Genomic DNA, 21,259 nt, shown 5'->3' with positions numbered 1-21,259 from the left:
CACCTCATGAACCGACCTACAAATATGCTAATGGTGTCAAGTTTTGGGTTTAAATGTAATAAATGGATTTTTAGAGGAAGGAGATAATAGAGACAAACGCTAGCGATTGGCACCCACCCAACCAAATAAAACCCTTTCTATTCTCAGCCCGTTTGAAAACAACGGATAAACGTGTCAAATTCTGATTGGCTTTGGTAATGCTTACGCAGCAAGCCAGACGCCTTTGCCACGTCACGACCGCGTAGAAAATCCGTCGCGTGGCAGCTTTGTTGTTCATTTTTTAGCGTGCTGTCCAGTTTGACCTACCTCTCTCTCGTTCTCTCACTGTGACCCTAAAAACACTCCAAATCTTCTCTCTTTCTCCGGCGGCGATTTACCCACAGTCTAGTTTCTCGGATTCGATTCCGAAACTTGCAGACCCTGCGAAAATGAACGAAATCTGCGAAGGGAAGGATTTCTCCTTCCCAAAAGAAGAAGAGAAGATTCTGAAGTTATGGGACAACATCAAAGCATTCGAGAACCAGCTCAAACGAACCGAGAACATGCCAGAATACGTCTTCTATGACGGTCCACCGTTTGCTACTGGCCTGCCTCATTATGGTCATATACTTGCAGGAACAATTAAGGACATTGTTACAAGGTACCAGTCTATGATTGGGCACCATGTGACGAGGAGGTTTGGATGGGATTGCCATGGGTTGCCTGTTGAATTTGAGATCGATACCAAGTTGGGGATTAAGACTAGAAATGATGTTATGAAGATGGGGATCGATAAGTATAACGAGGAGTGTAGGAGTATTGTTACGAGGTATGTTGAGGAGTGGGAGATTATTGTGAAGAGGGTTGGGAGATGGATTGATTTCAAGAATGATTATAAGACAATGGATCTTAAGTACATGGAAGGGGTTTGGTGGGTTTTCTCGCAGCTTTATGAGAAGGGTTTGGTCTATCGTGGTTTTAAGGTACACATTGAGTAGTTGTTGTGATCTTGTTTTATTTTTTTCTTTCATTTTGTTTGGTTGTTGCTAAAGTGATCATTTTTTATTTTTAGTTCAAAATGACTTTGTAGAAATATAATTATGTCAAATTGTTACTCGGATTTTTATTTTGTTGGATATAACTTTTTTGATTCTTAGTACAGTGAGCAACAATCTGCATTGACGAACTGTAAATGGGTACTCATTCGTTCCTATGACTAATATGTTTGTAGGTTATGCCGTACAGTACTGGGTGCAAAACCCCGCTTTCGAACTTTGAGGCCAACTCGAACTATAAGGTCTTCAACAGAAGTTCACTTTACTGGGGTGGCTCTTCATTTTGTCCTAGTGTGATCTTTATAATGTTGTTTCTAAACTGTGTGTTTAAGTTGTGTAGGACGTATCCGACCCTGAAATTATGGTGTCTTTCCCAATTAAAGAAGATACACATAATGCAGCTTTTGTGGCATGGACGACAACGCCGTGGACCCTCCCAAGCAATCTTGCTCTTTGTGTCAATGCAAATTTTACCTATGTAAAGGTTAGTTTACCAAAGTTAAGTCCTTGATATTTGCATGGCAATGCCAACCACATTATGTGAGCCTTCTAGTGGCATTTTACAATAATGTCTTTTGATTTTGTGAATTTATTACATCTTAATGGCATGTGTATTTGTTGTAGAACTGATTTGGGCACAATTTGTAGACATTGTGTGCTTTAGGTGGGGTTGAGCGTGGTTGGGACTTGATTTCCATTCTTAAGCTTATGCTGAAATAGCCAACATGAGAAGGCTTATTGGAGGGCAATAATCCCTCGTCAAGATGACTACTTGGATGATCCCCAGTGTATGTGCATACTAACAGAGTGGATATTGGGAACAGCTGACCTAAGCATAACTCAGCAACATGTTCATCTGGGTGTAACTATTGACAAAATTCCACAGAACTTGAAAGACATCTGGAAGTTGATTGCACAGTCAATCTCTTGCTTTCCTTAATGACCTTCTTATAGAGTTGACACAAATGATGGTCATTCTCGGACTAACGTGTGGGTTTTAGCATAATATTTGTATTCAAGTTGCTTTATATTCTTGAAACTGCACAAATTTTGATTTCTAATTGGCTATGGCTTGGCTTAACCTCAGCTTTGTCGTTAGTCTTCATTCCTTGGACTTGCCTTTGCTTTATATCTTCGGCCCCTCATAATTAGTCAAATCGTGCTGTTGCTGGTGCCTTTTTTCAATACCTTGTGCATGTAAACCATTGGCTTTTCCTACCATGTTGTCAACCTCTTACACCTTCAATAACTTTCTTTACATGTTGTGGATCACACACTTCTTTCACTCTGACTAAATCTGCCTTGTTAACGTAAATCATGCTGTGCATATCCATGATCTTTGTTGAGTCCTGCTAGCCTATTATAGTATACTGATTTACTACATCCATTCTTATGTCTTATCTTCAGTCTTCTTGCTTGAATAGGGAGGCCCTCTAGAAGCCTATGTGATGTGGTTCAGGGCTCTAGAAGGGATTATAAGGTGCTGGAACCACACTTAGAACCAGCATCATATAGAAATCTTTAGGACCAGAATTGAAGTAATGTAGGGAATTTAAAACAGGAACAATATTATGATTAGATTTTGCTACTTTTCTGGTTGAGTGCATCAGAAGATAAGGGCTTTCTATAGATGTAAAAATCCTGAAAATTGGATATCATAGAATTGATGAAACCCAGGCTACTTATATATCAAGCTATAGGCAAGAACTTGAAAATTACAGCAGTTATGAATGATCAGATTTGAGTACTGAATAAAATTTACTCAGATTGATTTGAGATAACCAGATATATGATATAGAGATCAAATCCAGCCGAAAAGTTGCAGATACATGGAACTGGTAAGAAATCTATCAGAAGAAGAGTTTGACAGAGATGAAGAAGAAGATTATTGGCAGAGAAATAATAATAAAAGGAATGACAATATGGGAGAAGTGATAAGAAGGATCACACATGAGAATCAACCTGAGTCTTGATGTTGCACAGGGAGAAACAGAACAGAAGCCCATCAGCCTGCAAGACTATTATCAGTCCATGCAAACGATAGAAACTCATAAAAAAGAATAAGACATCCTTTTTTAAAACTGTAAAATAGATTAGCGGCGGGTGTTTACATCAGATGCGTAGACTCTAAAAACCTACTTGACTCCCAAAAGAATTCCTAAATCATACTCCTTAACCGAGATTAAATATTTAGACTGAATACATAACTTAAATTAACCCTGTGCGAGCTTCTAAGGTATCCTAAAACCATTCAAACTCTAATATTATAAAATAAATAACCAGTACCTACTAACTGCTTAGGACTCAATTTTCAATTACAATAGTTACAATTATAACCCCCAAGATTTTCTAAATCATAAGCTACCCCTTATGCTGCTGCCAGCCACTTGTGGGCTTCCTTCCTACTTTTTGATTTGGACCCTAACGGTGTAACATACTAGCATATCGATCCAGCCAGGTTATGTCCACATGGGCTGCATCACTATGTCATCGAGTGTCAGTTGACAGTCATGCTCCACAATATTGCAACCCTGTAGGCCTACATTAGGTCAATGAGGGGACACCTTGGCCTTGTGATCAGACCTCTTGGTCTCAGGTTTGGCTACACCACCTTAGGAGCACAAATCTGTTTCTTTTGCTTATGCAATTTAGAGTTTTATTTGCATCTCTATGGTATTTGAAATGAAGGAATCAAATTTACGATTTTCACTCCATTGTATCAGTTGATCTTCACTGCACACTGCACTAGAATAAAACTGGACACAGCCTGGTGGTTATGTCGTATAGTCCAGGTATAAGGTGATGAGTTGGTTTCCAGATTCCATATTTTATAGATTAAGAAAGATGATGCTACAATAATGAAGCACAATACCCCCCCCCCCCCCAAACCAAAATATAAAAGCACAATGACCTTTTTCTATGATGCTATCTATGAACTTTTGCGTTCTTTACAGTGGCAGGTTGCACCAATGACATTGTTGTGCCTCTAGCATAGCACAATGACTTCCAACATGGCAGTCCTAAACATGTAGAAGTTTTTCTTGTCACTAGTCCATGTTATACTTATCCACATCTTTTTTCATTTCAATTGGCTTTAATGTATGTACTGTACTTTTCACCAAAAAAAAAAAAAAAAAATGTATCTAGTGTACATAATTTTTTTTTAAAAAGAAATCAAAGCTATAGTGCATATATTATTACTTGGACGATCACTCGAAGTTCAATATTAAATAGGTACGAGATAAGGTGTCTGGATCAACCTATGTTGTTGCCGAATCTCGATTATCTCAGCTACCCAGCAAGAAACCAAAACCAGATACACCAAGTGGACCAGTTCAAGATCCAAAACATTCAAATTTGAAGAGCAAAAACTCATCGAATGGAAAAGTTAAGAAAGCGGTGGATACTGGATCTTATGAGTTGCTAGAGAAAGTCACTGGTGCTTCTCTGGTGGGGAAGAAGTGAGTACTCTTCTTTTTTCCTTCTGAACTCTATAGACTATGATTACTTGGTAGTGATATTGATTTCATTTATTTTCAAATGGTCGATTCCTTGTTTATGAATTGCATTATTCACAGACAATTGTTGATGAAGTTAAAAGCATTACATTCATCTGCCCTTATCTACTACAATTTATGTGTTAACTACATAATGAGAGAGTGAATGATTATTAGATCTACCATACATTCTGATACCTAACATTACAAATCTATGGTTAAACTAAATGGAAAGGTGGTGGGCAAAGGATAGTATGGATTAGGGTTTCAAGGAATAGACACAAAAGAGGGAAAGTGTATCGGAAAGTTATTGTTTTGGGACCGTGAACAGTACTCATGAACAGTAACTAAGGGTAGATAGGGAGAGGAACAGGAGAAAAAGTAAAGTGAGGAGTGAGAGCTCTTCACACTCTCAATTCAATTTTCTTTCATTCAACTCTAATTGATTGTTGGGGGGGGGGGGAGAGGGATGTTTATGTATTTAGGGAAAAGTTCCCACCTCTCTTCCCTGACCCCGTTTTTACGAAACCATTTCCCACGCTGTGATTGGTGTGTTGTGGGAGATTTCCCCCACATTGGCGTGGTGGGAAACGTCCTTCCACATATTTATAAGAAAAACAAAACAAAATGTCATAATATCTAAAACTCTTAGGCAGCTAGATTAACTTAACTAACAAGAATTCTAAAATATTTTAGGGCTAGTTGGAACTTAAATGGGTTGTGCAACAAACATTTGCTTTTGTGTAGAAGGGGAATTAGTTTGTAAGCTGCAATGTGGAGTGGTCTATATCTCAAAATGCTTTCTGTGAGTGCCAAATCAATTACTTTGTACTGTATAAGTTTTGGTTCATTCTTTTTCTTTTACTATGGATCTCTTGAAACCTCTTTTTGGATTCAGAAAACTTCTTTCTCTACTTACATCTTTCTGTGATTCTTTTGTTGTTAGTTGGATATCTGTGGGGTATATTCAATATGTTAAATTGCGGCTCTTCTATTGTTATTGGGAAACACATCTCCCTTTACTTAGTTAGGGCTTGAAAGGCTGGACAGTTTTCCATTCCTGTCCAGTATTTTCAATCCAAGCTGAAATTGGAAAAGCTGCAAGTACTACTAAGCCTGGTCGTCAGTTGAACGCCAGTAGGGTCTGATATTCATTCCTTACTCAGGGGGTGGCAGTCATGCTGGTTCTATCAATGATGGGGCATGGTCCAGAACAAGCCTTTGCTGATCCCTAGGGTTTGTTTTTTGGTTACAAGAAGTGCTTCTTTGTTGCTTGCAGCGCCTTAACTCGATTTTCCGCTGTAGGATTGAGTGAGATGACGAGAGCTGATGATGCAGATACGGCTGCCCTTACCTGGTTGGATCAGCATGACCGGCTTTGGAAGCCAAAAGCCAAGAAGAACTGGTCCAACCCAGGGTTTTGGTCCAAAAAGGGTTGGAAATAAAATTAGTAGTTTACTTAGTATTTTATTTCATGCTTTTACTTTCCAGACTTGAACGTAGGAGTAGGATTTAATTCCTTGCTTTGGTTTCCTTTTTATGGTTGTTTCCTAGTTTAGGATAGTTTCCATTTCAGTTAAATTTCTAATTTCATATTCCTATTTTCCTATATATTGGCTATAATCGATTGAAGACTGAGAGTGATTTTGATTATTGAATGAAGATGCTGAGTTTGTGCACCAGTGAAGTGTGTGATTCCCCTCCTTCCCCCTCTCTATTCTGATTACCCCTTTCTTCTCTAAGGGTTCTCCATCAAATTGGTATCAGAGCTGAAGGATCCTCCTTCTTTCTCTCCCCATTCCCTTCTTCCTTCCATCTTCCTTCTTCCCTTCCCATTCTCTGTCTAGGTTCTACCGTGATTGAGAACACCCAAAAAAAAAAAAACCCGATTCTGCCCAGAGAACCAGAATCGACCCCTTCTGTCCCAACGCCCTTCTTTTCTCCCAACTTCATCTGATCGACCCCTTTTTTAGGGTTCTGACAGCAGAAGAGTAAAAAAAAAAAAAAAAAAATAAAGAAAGCAGCAGCAGCAGAAGAAAAGAAGAAGCAGAAGCAGAAAATAAATAAAAAAGAAAGCAGCAGCCGGAGAAAAGAAGAAGCAGAAACAAAGAAGGAAAAAAAAAATCACAGAGCAACCCTTACCGCTGCCCCACTTCCCCTTTTTTTTTTTCTGCTTTCGATCGGCCCATTCACCTCACCCTCGAGTTCCATTAGCCAAAAAAGAAGAAAAAAAAAAAGACAAGAAGAGAAGCAAGATCGCAAGATCGAAAGATCGAGAGGCAGGGACAAAAGAAAAAAGAAGAGGAAGAAGAAGAAAAAGAAGAGAAGCGAGAAGAGAGAGAGAGGACCACATACCTGCGAAGCCATCGCCAACCTCTCTCTTGATTGGAGCCGACTCCCGCTGCTGGTTTCCATCTCCGGAAAGAAGCACCTCCTTTTTTGTCGGTAACTCAAACCCCATCCCAGCCTTTTTTCTTTTTCTTTCCTTAGTTTTCTTATTTTCTCAATTTGGCCCCTCTCTTTACCTTTTAATTCCTTTTATACCATAGTTCTTCTTATTTGCAATTAGACCCCAGCTCCATACCTGATAGGCTGATACACCCTTTTGTGGTTGAATTTAAAGTAATTACAATTTTGCCATCACTGGAAAAAAAAATTAACCATTCTGCCATTCCTTTTTTTAAATTTTCATCTATTTACTACTTTGCCATTGTCTGTGAGTATTGTCTGTTTGTCATCACCATGGTAGCTAATAGTGAAGTGGTTCAACAATTGAACTCTTATAAAGGAGAAACTGATACAAAAATTGATGCTCTCACTACCATGGTCACGTCCCTTAAGACAATGGTGGAATCTATGCAAGTTTCTATTGATCGTTTGGTGGCAGCAGATAAAGGAAAGAGTCCCATTCAATCTGGGGATTCTTCCAACACCACTCCACAAGATCCGTCAGTAACACTACCACCACCGCCACCACCATCACCTCCACCACCATATGAAACTGGTAGACATGATGATGGAGCTCAAAGAACAACAAAATTAGATGTCCTTGATTTTTATGGAGACAATAACTCAAAATTGTATCTTGACCGGATTCACAGCTTAGAAACATTCTTCAAATGGTACGGGTTGACTGAGGCCCGAAAGATCTTATTTGCAGAGGCCAAACTGAAAGGCACGGCCCGAATTTGGTAGATCAAGCAACAACAACAGAACCGAACCCGAGGCATTGGTTTAGTCACTACTTGGGCTGAAATGCATGAAGTCATGAACCGAAGATTCTTGCCTTCTGATTACAAGCAACTCATGCATCTCAGGTTTGCATAGTTGAAACAGGAGAATTTAACTGTTGAATAATATGTTGCGAGATTTTATTATTTGGCCACTTGTTCTGATTTTGAGTGGGATGAAGAAGTATTGATGGCACAATTTCGCAATGGTTTGCACCTTAAACTTAGTGCTGCCCTTGCATCTAGTTGACTGCCTACCATGGAAGACGCTGTGCAAGTAGCGTATCAGGTTGAGGAAAGTCTGAAATGCCCATACAATCGGAGAAATTTTACAGAACTTTTCCTCGAGATACTAGTTTCATTCTGCAATAGCCTTCTACCCAAGAAAGGTCATCTAGCAAACCACAAGCTAGTGCTATGTCTATGGCCTCTTTATGACCTAGTCGGCCGTATTCTCCACCTCGACATGTTTCTGAAATGTCATTTTCACGGCCTACTCGTCCATACTCACCCCCTTGGCGTGGTTCAGATAAGCCTTTTGATTCTTCAAAATTTATAGTTCGGTGCTACCCAGCCGTTTGGTTGCTTTTATTGATAAGGATTCATCCTATACCATCCTTTTTATGTCATTTGTCTTGTGTTGACCACTTAGAAAGCCACTGACAATGAAGATTGGTGCCGCAGTAGTATTTTCTAGACTCGTATGAAGTGCAATGACCAGTTGTTAACCTTGGTCATTGATGGAGGTAGTTGCACTAATGTTGTCTCTGAAGATGTTCGTAAGTTGGGATTGAAGACAGAGCCACATCCAAATCCCTACAAGGTTGCTTGGGTGAATAACACTAATCTCAAAATCACAGATAAGTGTTTGGTCACATATTTTATTTGTGGATTTAAGGACACAGTCCAATGTGATGCCCTCCCTCTGAAGGTGTGCTATATCCTTCTTGGTCGACCTTGGTTGTTTGACAAGAAAGTATAACATTGTGGCTATGCCAATACTTATACTTTCAAGCATGCCAACAAGACTATGAAGTTTCATCCTGCTAAAGATCTCTCTGAAATTAAGCTCAAGAAGATGGTGGGATTGTTCCTCATTCAGCGTATTCCTTCAGACGGTCTCCTTGGTCATTTTCCTAACTCGATGGTTCTTTTCAGAGGAGGAGAGCTGATGCAGATACGGCTGCCCTTACCTGGTTGGACTAGCATGACCGGCTTTGGAAGCCAAGAGCCAAGAAGAACTGGTCTAGCCCAGGGTTTTGGTCCAACAAGGGTTGGAAACAAAATTAGTAGTTTACTTAGTATTTTATTTCATGCTTTTACTTTCCAGACTTGAACATAGGAGTATAATTTATTTCCTTGCTTTGGTTTCCTTTTTATGGTTGTTTCCTAGTTTAGGCTAGTTTCCATTTCAGTTAAGTTTCTAATTTCATGTTCCTATTTTCCTATATATTGGTTGTAATCGATTGAAGACTGAGAGTGATTTTGATTATTAAATGAAGATGCTGAGTTTGTGCACCAGTGAAGTGTGTGATTCCCCTCCTTCCCCCTCTCTATTCTGATTACCCCTGTCTTCTCTAAGGGTTCTCCATCAGCTGAAGCCAAGGCTCCTTGCTACGCTTCCCTAGATCCTTGTTTATTTTTAGATCCTTCATAATTGAAACCTTTTTGGTGGCTTCAACTTGTAGAAAATTTAAAATGGAGTATCCTTAATTTAGTTTTCTTTCCCCATGATATTTTGTGGTTAACCCTGTATAGTTGATGGAGGGCAGATTAGAGAAGAAGGGGAAACCAGGGAAAGATCAGAGTAGCAGGGATGAAAGGGAAGCACCCATTTTCACAGAGCACAAACCAGTTCTCCATTAAACTGTTTCAAAATCTCTAGTACTTGTCCATCGGCAGCCAAATGAAAGAAGAAAACCCTTACATAAAACTGGAAACCCAAATCAAATATGAAAACTACTATAAATGGAAATAACTAACTTAAATGGAAATTAAATAACTCAAGTAAAGTTCTCCTACGTATCTATCCAAGTAACTGACCTTTTAAAACAAAGAAAAATCAAATAAACTAGATATTGCTTCCAAATAAAATAAATCCTAAATTTCCAATTGAACAACTACCAAACTTGGATCCGGTTCTTGGTCTAGGATCCCAAACAAATTCGGGTTGATCAATCAAAGTGCTCCTGCATCAATAGTTTTTCTTGCAATCCTTTTATTGTTTAATGGCCTTCCTCCTAATAGCTGTAAATGCAAATCTTGGTCTTACCGCACGCATGCACTGCTGAGGGGGGCTTAGAGAAGAAAAACTGCTGCATCACTTTACAGTTATTCCCTATAGGCATAGTTTTCAAAATATATGATCCTTGTCTGCTCCTTGGCTAATATTTACTGGCAAGTATTTCATTTTATGTGAGAAAATAAAGGATTGCCTTTTCCATACAAACATAAGTTGTTATCCTGTGTGAAGCTCCTGCATAACGATTCATGCGTGGATTAATGACCAGTATTCAAGGGGATATGGAGTTCTAGAATACAGTATTAACCACCTCCTGCTTGCCTCCGACTCCATTATTACACTCAAAGTGACAAGATTCCTATTCTTCTTTTTGGGGTTAGAGAATCGGAAAGGGTGTGGTGGTAAGAGTCATTGCAATGCATCTGAATTGGGAAGTTGTTGGGCTGCAACAAGGATCCGCAGTTATCATTCCTGCACGGAAGAGGGAAATGAGATGGGAGCAGCATGTGGTGTTCTGTTCTGCAGAGTGTCTTTTTCCGCTTCTCTTCATTTTGTCTTTATCCAGAGAGGATGGGCTTTGGCTCACCTTAAGGTTGCTCCATTGCGACCTAGGGTTCAAGTCGGGAAACAGCCTCTCCATGAATCGGGGGTAAGGCTGTGAATATTATGACCCTTCCCAGAACCTGCAGTGGCGGGAGCCTCTTGCATTAGAGGACCCCTTTTTTATCCAGAGAGTATTCCTTCTTGGAGTTAGATTTCTTTCTGAATTTCGATTCAGTTTGCTTTGGTTGAGGAAGTCTTCATTTTCACTATATTTGACAACTGTTCCCATCATCTTGTTTTTATAGTTGGTTTTTGCAAGCATGAACTCTGGCAACTTGTAAATGTTTAAGTGCCAGTATGATTTCTTGGATTTTCATAACCAAGACGTGTACTATCGTTTCTTGAGTCTGAGGATTTGAATTGCTTCGTCTCTCGGATCATAAGTTCACACCATGAGAGAAATGCTTCCTACTTTTGTAATGGATTGGGGCACTAAGATTCTTCAGTTGATGGGTTCTCTGTTGAACAATTTGTGCTGAAATTCCTCCAAGATTGTAACCATCTGATCTACTAATTCTTTTGGATTTCTGGTAGTTAAATTTGGTTAATGGTCAAGGAATGGCCTAGGAGAAGTGTAGCTAAGAACAATTTGGGTTAGACTTTATTGGGGTGCTGGAGTCATGTAATTGGGATCCCTGTTTTTGGATTACATAAAATAATGCTACCTTATCCTGATGAACAACTGCCACCACCTGTGCATGTGGTACCTGAGAATTACTCTTATGCATTCATCTTTTTCTTTCTTTTTCTCTTTTTCAATTTTCTCTTTACTATTCTTAATTTTTCAGAAGAATGATATGGTCAGAAATTAATTTCTTGCAGGTACGTCCCACTATTTGAATACTTTACAGAGTTGTCAGATGTTGCATTTAGAGTTGTTGCAGACAATTATGTCACTGATGACAGCGGTACGGGTGTAGTTCACTGTGCTCCTGCATTTGGTGAAGATGATTATCGTGTCTGCATTGAAAATCAAATAATCAAAAAGGTGCTCATACTAACTTTAGCAATCATCCTCATTCTATGTTGGACTCTGAAGAGTTTCTATTCTATTTATGTTTATTCTTTCGCAATTGATATTCTCCCTATCATATGATTTATTACTTCACTGATTTATCCATATTTTTATGAGATTCTGTTTCTTTTTAGTTGACTTTGCTTTCTTTTTCTCATCTTAATTAATTATATTTTGAGAGCTCTTTATTATTGTTTCTTTCCTCTTCTTTTGACACTTCTATTGTTTGTGTTTGCATTGACCAATGTTATGTCAAGTTTGTTAAACCATCCTGGCCAATAATTTTTTTTTTTTTTTTTGAGTAGTTCTGGTTCTTTGACCTGCATATTTTATCATTCTAATTCATTTTTGCTATCTAGATTTGCCATTTGTTTTTCTTCTCTCTGTTCTGGTAATTGTAATTTATGGAGATTCCTTTTATTACTTGTCTACATATGGGTTTGCAATTTGATGGGCTGGTCTGAGCATGGCATTAGAGACTTGTCTGGCCCTCACCTGGCCTGTCCAGAATTTTGGGATGGAAATAAACAGTTAGCAAAACCCTAATTGTCGGATGGGACTGACAACTGGTCTTTGAGTACCACAGAAGAGCCGCTAAGATATGTGAGCTGCTGAGTTATAGAGGTTGGAACTAAGCGGACGGATACTAGGTGGAGAGGAATTCATTTTCTTTTAGATGTTATACCCCATAATAAAACTTGAATTACTGCCTTCATTTGCTTGGTGAAAGGATACTTTTAATTAAGTTGATGGAAAAAGAATGTCTTATCACCTTTGCGCACATGGTTCATTCATGCTTTTAAACCAGAGTTCTTTTTATTGGAGAAAAGTAACTTTATTAAACTCAAAGGAGATTGCACCATTTATTATTAATTTGATACCTTTACAAGTTACACAAATAGGTATATATATATATATATATATATGAAAGAAGGGTATGATACAAACTATCTTAGTGAAATGTTCAGTCAGTATGATTGACCACTAGTCCCTTTGAAAATTAGAAATGGTTATACCGTGAATTATCTTTGTCGTGTGTCTGTGGTTAGTTTGTGGGATCCTATGTTGGCATATATGTGGTTGCTAGCCCTAGATTAAAAACGGGGAGATTTTTATCATGCTCCTTCCAAATTCCCTGGGTGCTTGCATATGGGATCAGCTGCCAATGAAGCATCAGTGAGTCACTTAGTTTTAAATAGGCCATTCACTGGAGCTTCATCTCACATCATGCGCTTCAACCCATTCTATACCAAAAACTCCAATAGATACTACAATGGTACATTAGTAGTATTACAAATAACAAACAATTGTATGTAGTTTTCTCTGTATATCCACACAATTAATGTCTACTAGCCAGTCTGAAACCCTACCTTCCTCTGCTTAAGATTGATGACCCTGTTAAATGAAAGCACCTGGGCAAACACCGTTAGTTTCATATCTCCTTATCTTGAATATGTCCTTATGTTTAGGTCATGCTATTGCATGAGATCGTATAGAACAACTTGACAAAATACAGAATATGAAGCCCCTTGTCCACTCTAAGATTTCTCACACCGGGTCAAAAGTGTAATTATAAAGGCAATGTGATACAGTAACAGGTTGAAGCATCCTTTCAATTCCTGCTTCTAAATTTGTGATCCATACAACTGACAATTAACTGTCTCAAAGTTTTGGTTTGCAGCAATTTTAAGTATGACAACTTTGTATTAGTCTAAGTTAATTTTCTTCTTATTATTACTTGTTTGTAATGCCTTCCTGTATTGTAGATGGTATTGAGTTCTGCACCTTTTGTGAAGTAATGAACAGTAGATGGAAATATATATACATACATTTATTTGGATATAAGAATCCGTGTTGCTGACCCCCTATAAGGGATGTTTTCATGATGTGTCTCTAAATTCTACGATACTCTCTAAACTTATCCCCCCCCTTTTTTTTTTACTTATCTTTTATGCTTCATTACTTTCTATTACTTTACTGCATTGGATCCATGTAGCAGACCCCATTCAATTGGGATAAGGTTATGTTTGTTGTTGTCGTTGTTTCAGTGTTCCACTTTTTTACTTCTTTCATATATTTTACTTGTGTAGGGAGAGAACCTAATTGTGGCAGTTGATGATGATGGCTCTTTTACTGATAAAGTTTCTGACTTCAGGGGGAAGTATGTCAAGGATGCAGATAAGGATATTATTAATGCTGTGAAGGCAAGAAGAGTGTGTGTGTGTGTGTGGCTTCATGTTTTACGCTAGCTAAAATGTAAATCTTTAATATGGATAACATGAAAGCAGATGAAGGTTGCCGAGGTCGAAGTAAGGTTAATCAGAGGGTTAAGTTTCAACTCTTAAAATTTGAAGTGATATTTTGAGATCAATGGTGGATGAAACAATTGTGATGAATGCATTTTAGGTGTCATAATACTTGCTTGAGTGGAAACTGCAGGTTTCCATAAGGGCCATGGATCGTTGAGCAATATAGTGGTTTCCTTTGCTAAATATGAAGTTTATTAGCTACACCACTCCATTTCATATTCATAGAGATTGACTAAATGTCAAATTTGGTGGTTCAACGTAATTATATCACCCACATTGTATTGAGATATTTCTCTATATTTCCAGCCGTTTAACTGTCTTGCCTATTTTCGCCTTCTCAGCCATTTTTCAAGGCTTTCTTTTGCCCCATTTGGTAAGACTTGATTGGCTTTGGTAGTGGAGGGTTGGGTATTGGCCCTAGGTTTGCTTCAATATTGGGTGCGATATGAGGTGTGATGGGGGCAATTAGAAGCCACCTGTTGTGCTTGGCCGAGCACAGTGGTCATTGCACCACCAACTTTCTCAATACTAATTCAGAACATCCATAACATCTCTAATTAAGCACAAAATGATGCTAAATTCAACTAAATAATATCTTGGGAATGGAAAGAAGAATCCGTGAACAAAATCAAATAAGAACATCTTTAATTTTCTCTTATCTGTTTAAAATTTTCTTTGTAGCTGGGTTTTTTTGTTCTTGATAAAATAGAGCATGACCCCATATGTGTGATTTATTTTATGACTTTGTTTTGTCTATTTTCTTGGTCAAGAGAACGCTTCCCTGCTGGCGCAGGTACATCCTAGCGCAGGGGCCAATGGGAGGATGCATGGAAGCATCTTCAGTACGAGGGCAGCATGGTCTTTCCGCAGCCACTGTGTCTAGGCATCTACCTGTGCCAGCGGGTAGCGTTCTTTCTTCTTTTTTTTTTTCTATTATTTCTTTGTTGTTGGGGTTCATGTGTTGGGTAAGATGGTTGGTGGTGGTTGGTGTTAGGTTTACCTTGGTTTTTCGGCTTTGGCGGCACTGTTTTTTGTGCCAGCTCTGTTGCAATGAGGGGCTTTGTTGGCTGAGTTGACAGCCCAAGAAATGCCCATGTGTTCCTCAGGTCATACACTCAGCATATGGAGAGTTCCAGCCCTGTGCCATGTGTTAAAAAGAGCCATTTTTCAGCCCTATTTATATGAAAAATAAGAATGAAAGCCATGAGTCTCATGGCTTTCATTGACAAGGGTAGAGTCCATGTGGCTAATTAATATAGGCAGTCTATATGTTGCAACAGTCGTCCATTTGGTCTAAGAACCCCTGGTTATTTCTGGCTTCAAGGCCTTGTATCATAACTTAGAAAATATGTTTTTTAATCTTTTGTAAAGCTCTTATGCTTTGCTTTATAGTACACTTGCTTGATTGAAGTGCACCTTCTGTCAGCCACTGTCCTCTGTGTTGGTTTTGCAGGGAGTTTTGGCGGGGGTGGGTTTGGAATTTGCTTAAATGGATGCCATATGAAAATTTTCGGACTTGCATCTTTCAATATGTTATACAATGTAAATTAGCATTGGGTTCTTGTTGTGTGCATGTTCTAATGGAAGACTTACTATGTTGGTGAGGACTTTTTTTCTTTTTTCTTTTTATTCGAGTGTTGCATTCTGGATCTGTCTTTTAATTTATAGGCAAAAAGTTGTATGGATGGTCACACCCATGACCCGTACTCTTGTATGGGTGGTCATCTCTGGCTGTATCACATGCGGCAATTCCAACCATTGGAAATCTAGGGAAATTTAGCCTTAAATTCAATTATGTACCCTACTATTTAGTGACCTACCCTTCGATATGTCCATTACCCTCTTCATAGGCCTGGATTTTTCAATGAATTGTTTGCCACATTGCCTACTATCTTTGGGCTGAAACTTGACATGTCAGCTAGGGATATTGGGTTCTACCTACCCACAAAATATCAGCACCATCAGTGCTGCCACCTGTGCGACATGGCAGAACTAGGTGCCCACCTATAAATCCTGCTCTCTAGTTTATATTGTCATAAAAGTAAGTTTCTTGTTGCTTGCCACAAGAGTAGGTGAATGTGAATTGAAAGAATACTAAATCGAGGTCACAACTTGAGAGTCTTGGAGCCCGATGTAGAGTTGTAGCTTGATTGACTGTTGTTGGATGACTACAATTTTCTGAACTGGGTTCTAGTACAAAAACTCTAGAGCATTTGTCATGTATCAGCATTTTTCCCCATTATATTGACACAATATTTTGACAGGCAAAAGGCAGGCTTGTTAAATCTGGAAGCTTCATGCATTCTTATCCTTTCTGTTGGAGATCTGATACTCCTCTTCTTTATAGAGCAGTTCCAAGCTGGTATGTGCATGTTTGTGAAAGTGGTTCCTTCTTTCTCTTTTTGCAACCATACTTTTTTTTCCCTGGCTCCTTCAGTATTATTCTTTTCATAATTATGTAATTTTTATTGGTTTGAGAAGATATGATGTTTTTCCTCTTTGACCTCTTCTATATTTCTGCCTATTATTTTTGTTTAACATGTAGAAGGTAGCATTTGGTCCTTCTATTTGGCAAGTTCACTTGGGCTGGATTTTTTTACAGAAGTAACACACTATTAATCTGCTAATATAGGCCCTGAGAAATTGTGTTAGCTCTGTTTGGTTAGATGTGAAGTGAAGTGAAAACCGAAGTAAAATTGAAACAAAAACAAATTGGAAATTTTGTAAAGATTACAAAGATACAAAAAACATACTAAATATGGTAATTAAATTTGTGAAAATCTTCTTGTAAAAAATTTACAACAAGATCTAAATATGGCTGGTATAACCGGAGAAGAGAAAATTTGGGGAGAAATTGTGAAGGAGAGATGAGAGTGAAGAGGAAAAAGAAAGATCTCTTACTAGATTCGGAGAGAAAAGGGAGAAGAGAGAGAGAGAGGGCCAGCTCCTAAGTTTTCAAATGCACAATTCAATTATTATGATATCCCCAACTTGACAGTGAGAGGGTGGTGAATCAGTGTCACCAAATTTTCTGAATATGGCTGGTATAACAAGAGAAGAGAAAATTTGGGGAGAAATTGTGTTGAAGGAGAGATGAGAGTGAAGAGGAAAAAGAGATCTCTTATTAGATTTGGAGAGAAAAGGGAGGAGAGAGAGAGGGCCAACTCGTAAGTTTTCAAATGCACAATTCAGTCTATATTATGATATTCCCAAGTTGACAGTGAGAGGGGGTGAATCAGTGTCACCAAATTTTCTCCCCAAAAATCTGATGACCCTGATTGTTCGTCTCCTTGCTTGATACTCCCTATTGCAACACTCAGTCTGGCTGGGGCAATTCCAAGTTTACTATTATCACATAAATACAATTATATGTATGTCCACCTTGCAACCACCAAGTGTCCAGGTCTACCAGACAATGTGCACCCACTCTGTAGTGAAGCATAACACATGGAACTCCAATATTCATAGTTTACAATCACATCCACACAATACATAATATACATGGTTTAGCAAGTTGCCTACATCCACGGAGCAATACCTAACCAAGGGTCTTGTATATTGCCCAATACTCAACTTGTTTTTGACGGCTACAACAGTCCAGGTGCTACAACACCTACTTCAGTCTGTGATACAACTCAGACAAGGGCTACAACCCCAATCTTGTAAAGCCCCAACTTGACAGGTTACAATGTATGTGAAATTTGAAGTATGTAAATCCCTAATCCTTGTAATAAAAGGCTATAGGCAATACATCATTTCCTACCTAAGTCAAATACAGGGGTTTACAATAAAGTGATTACCCTTATGGAGTCATCACAATAGGAGAGCTTGTCTGTGGTCCCCAGAACTCTTCATTGGAATCTTCATCCAACCTCCATTGTGGGGAGACTTAAATCTTCAAGTGATTTTGTATGTAGGATCCCATTGCCTTCTCTAGTTCTCTCTCCTTTATTGCATCCCAACTTTCTTTCGAGTCTTCATTAATTGCAAACAACACTTTATGAGATTTTGATGGACTTCATTGGAGCTCAATAGCTCTCAAGATTGGTTGTTGAAGGAGTTGAATGCACACTACATAGCCCCACCAACCTCTTTGAAGTTTTTTTCTTGAAAAGCTAGGGCATTGAAGTAAGCTAAAATAAACTCTAAGTTCGTACAAGATTCTTCCTCTCTTAATTAAGAGTTATATCCATCTTGAATCACCCAAATCAGAGTTTTGATGACAAAGATATGGTTATTCGCACATTTAAGAGCATTTTGGTAAATTCTAGGATTATCTAGTGACATGGGGAACATCACATGGGAGATGGTTGGCCTAAGAGCCATTGGATCACTCCTCTAGAATGCAGGGCTCATGTGAGCCTTTGGATCGAGATCGGATCGGTGGATAACATCTCGGCCATCTAAAGACAATCTAGGACTCTAGTTACTAAGTTTGTTATAGATCAAATATGCTCACCCTTTTATACTCTGAAAGTCATTACCAAAAAATATATATATATATATATATATATATAAAAATTGTGAAAGTGACGCAAATGTAAGACGACCAAATATGACACTATCTAAACTGCTTTGACTTAAAAGAAGTTAATGTTGAAGAACTACAGCTGAACAAGGTTGTTTCTCTGTTTCCAATTTTCATGTCCCAACTGTGTATGTTTTCCCTTGCTCTTATTCATGTCCTGGTGTTTTTTGGTAAAATGACACCTATTTCCCCTATATCAATTAATCTCCCTCTGTGTCTAAAAGATTGTCTTCTTGATGTGTTCTCATTGTCCCAAGATTGTCCATTACAGTGATCTAGTTCTGTAAGCTTTTCACTTTCCCATAACAACCCCTTGTTCTTTGTTGTGTAAATCTAGGTATAGAATCTGCATTGTGGGGTGGGGTTTAATTTTCTTAGGATAGCCTTCTTAAAATATCTCTTTTGTTAAGAGATAATATAGTCAATTTGTGATGGATAAAATGCTTTTCATTTTTGCACATTTTCATCTAGTTTGTAATGTGGTGATTGCCCATGTAATTTGGTAATTCGTCTTCTCTACTCATGGACTTTCACCAACTTTTGTAGGTTCGTTGCAGTGGAACAGTTGAAAGATCAATTGCTAGAGAATAATAAGCAAACATACTGGGTTCCCGATTTTGTTAAGGTTTGGTGTTTCTATTCGCAAGCTATCTTAAGTAGTTTTTTTGGTTGTCTACTGGTTTATTTTCCATCAGGTTTCTTTTATAATTAGAGGGTTTTAAAGTTCCACTCCTTCAAATTTTTTTTTGTGGTTATTGTAATTAAAAGGACTTGTTAGTTTTGTAGATGCTTCCCCCCTAATGCAGCCACGGTCAAAGATTAAAATAATGGTATCGGTAACCCTATCAGTCAGCTAAATTCAAGAAAAGTATTAGAGGGTATTGTATCCGCTAAAATACGCTAAAGATACGCAAATGGACATGATACACATTTTTATATATTTTTGCATAAAAAAATAGTATAAAAGCTATATATAACATGTATTATTCATAAACACTGAAATGGAGAGTATCGTATTGAGAGACAAGTGTATTCAATTGAAATTTTTCAAAAGGGTGAGGTTCCTTACATTTTTTCTATTGTTATTTTTGTTTTTGTTATTTTTTTTTTTGGCTGAATGGTATAATTCAATAACAGGGGAAAAGAGGGGGAGGGGATATACCACCCAAAAAGGGCAAGGGAAACAACCCTAAAGGGCAGGAGAAGGGGAGTGCAAAATGGACTGGGGTAAGCCCTAGGAAACAACAAGAAGCCTATTCCGCGGGGAGTCCACAACAGTCCTAGGGGTGAGGGAGGCAAGTTTGGAGGAGACATCAAAGCAGATGACCTTCCAAATCTTATGGAAAGATCTAGAGATGGACGTCCATCTATGTAGGTTATGCTCCATCCCAATATGGCTGATAGCTGCTACAAAAGCCAGCTTGCCAGTAGTGTCATAGATAGATTTCCCAAAAAGGGTCATGTCTATCCAAACCCATTCTCTTTGGAGGGGGAGGATTCGAGCAGGCCAATATTTGGCAAGGACAAGCTTCCAAATACGGGAGGAAAATGGGCAATTGAAGAAGAGATTGTTGGTGTCTTCAATACCACAGAGAACAATCCAGAGAGACAGGGGGTGGCAGTAGATGAGGAAGGATTGGGTAGGAAGGTAGTTGGTGAGAGCTCTCTAGACAGTAAGGCTATGGCAAGGGATGTGGGCTTGGAACTAGACGACATTGTGCCAGGGGATGTGGGGAATAGAGGTTTAGATGTGGTTCCAAGCCGAAGAGAAGGAGAGGCAATCGGAAGGGGAAGGGAACAAATGATTCTATCAGCACTAGAAGAAGGGGATGGAATGGAGTTAAGGGATTGCCAGATGATAGATAGAGAGGTGATGTTGGGAGGTGTCCAGGATCCGAAAGAGATGATCAAGGAAACAATAGAGGATCTAGGGAGATCAGAGGAATAGACCGATCTGTGGCCCATTAAAAAAGACAGCACCCAACAGAATGCTAATTATCTAGCTAGAAAGAGGTGTTCATACCATTGCCAATAATGGATTTGATGACAGCCGAGGCCAGGGGTCTAGCAAATAGGATCTTGCGCCAAACCCAAAAAGAGGTGTTCATACCATTGCCAATAATGGATTTGATGACAGCCGAGGCCAGGGGTCTAGCAAATAGGATCTTGCGCCAAACCCAAAAAGAGTTGGGTTTGACATTGCAAGTCCAGAGAGAGTCATTTCGGGGAAGGGAAGAGTAGACCCGAGTAACCCAGATGCTTGGTTGTTTGGATACTATTTTCGAGGACAACTTGAGGATGGTAGCTTGGTTGACCTCCTTGATACGTTTGAGTCCAAGACCACCTTCGTGCTTGGGGAGATAGACGGAGGACCAACTGATGGGGTGGAGAAATTTAGAGAAATTAGAACCTTTCCACAAAAAGGAGCAGAAGAGGAATTCAATGGATTTGGGAAGCTGGAAAACTCCTAACCAGTAAATGTATGAGGATTGGAGCATAGATCGAATAAGAACCAAATGATCTGTGATGGTTCATATTCATTGCTAGGAGCTTCTCTTTGAATATGAGCTACTAAGATAATGTTGTGCACTTGCCGAACATAGGCACAATATTGATCCTAGTCAAAATAACTATTGTTATGGCTAAAAAGTATGACCCAATGTCTTCCGAGCGGCCTTGAGATACGAGGGTAGCCAAACGGACTGAAAAGACAGACCACAATCCACCTAGCCTGAGGTAGGCACCCAAGACAGGAGCCGACTGACCAACGACATTAAGAAAGCTCCAATAGTCGAACGACT

General features: G+C 38.9%; 1 protein-coding gene across 1 annotated transcript; it reads left to right on the top strand.

Moving 5' to 3' along the window:
* Positions 1 to 272: 272 nt before the first annotated feature.
* On the top strand, positions 273 to 19,170 carry LOC122069530 (isoleucine--tRNA ligase, cytoplasmic-like). Its single transcript, XM_042633572.1, has 8 exons — positions 273 to 962; positions 1,211 to 1,276; positions 1,375 to 1,518; positions 4,269 to 4,495; positions 11,429 to 11,594; positions 13,712 to 13,825; positions 16,195 to 16,292; positions 19,005 to 19,170. Exons 1-8 carry the CDS (start codon positions 429 to 431, stop codon positions 19,168 to 19,170), a joined length of 1,515 nt encoding a protein of 504 aa, XP_042489506.1. The 5' UTR covers positions 273 to 428.
* Positions 19,171 to 21,259: the final 2,089 nt, after the last annotated feature.

Source organism: Macadamia integrifolia, unplaced genomic scaffold, assembly GCF_013358625.1.
Source record: "Macadamia integrifolia cultivar HAES 741 unplaced genomic scaffold, SCU_Mint_v3 scaffold631, whole genome shotgun sequence".
Taxonomy (NCBI): Eukaryota; Viridiplantae; Streptophyta; class Magnoliopsida; order Proteales; family Proteaceae; genus Macadamia; species Macadamia integrifolia.
Note: the sequence above shows the minus strand (reverse complement) of the source record. Positions and strands in the feature narration are given on the sequence as shown.

What these genes read in the sequence shown, in the direction of transcription:
- LOC122069530 (XM_042633572.1), top strand. Translation starts at nt 429, where the DNA reads ATGAACGAAATCTGCGAAGGGAAGGATTTCTCCTTCCCAAAAGAAGAA. An exon ending in TGGTCTATCGTGGTTTTAAG is followed by an intron (nt 963 to 1,210) that starts GTACACATTGAG and finishes ATATGTTTGTAG; the next exon opens with GTTATGCCGTACAGTACTGG. An exon ending in ATATTATTAATGCTGTGAAG is followed by an intron (nt 13,826 to 16,194) that starts GCAAGAAGAGTG and finishes ATATTTTGACAG; the next exon opens with GCAAAAGGCAGGCTTGTTAA.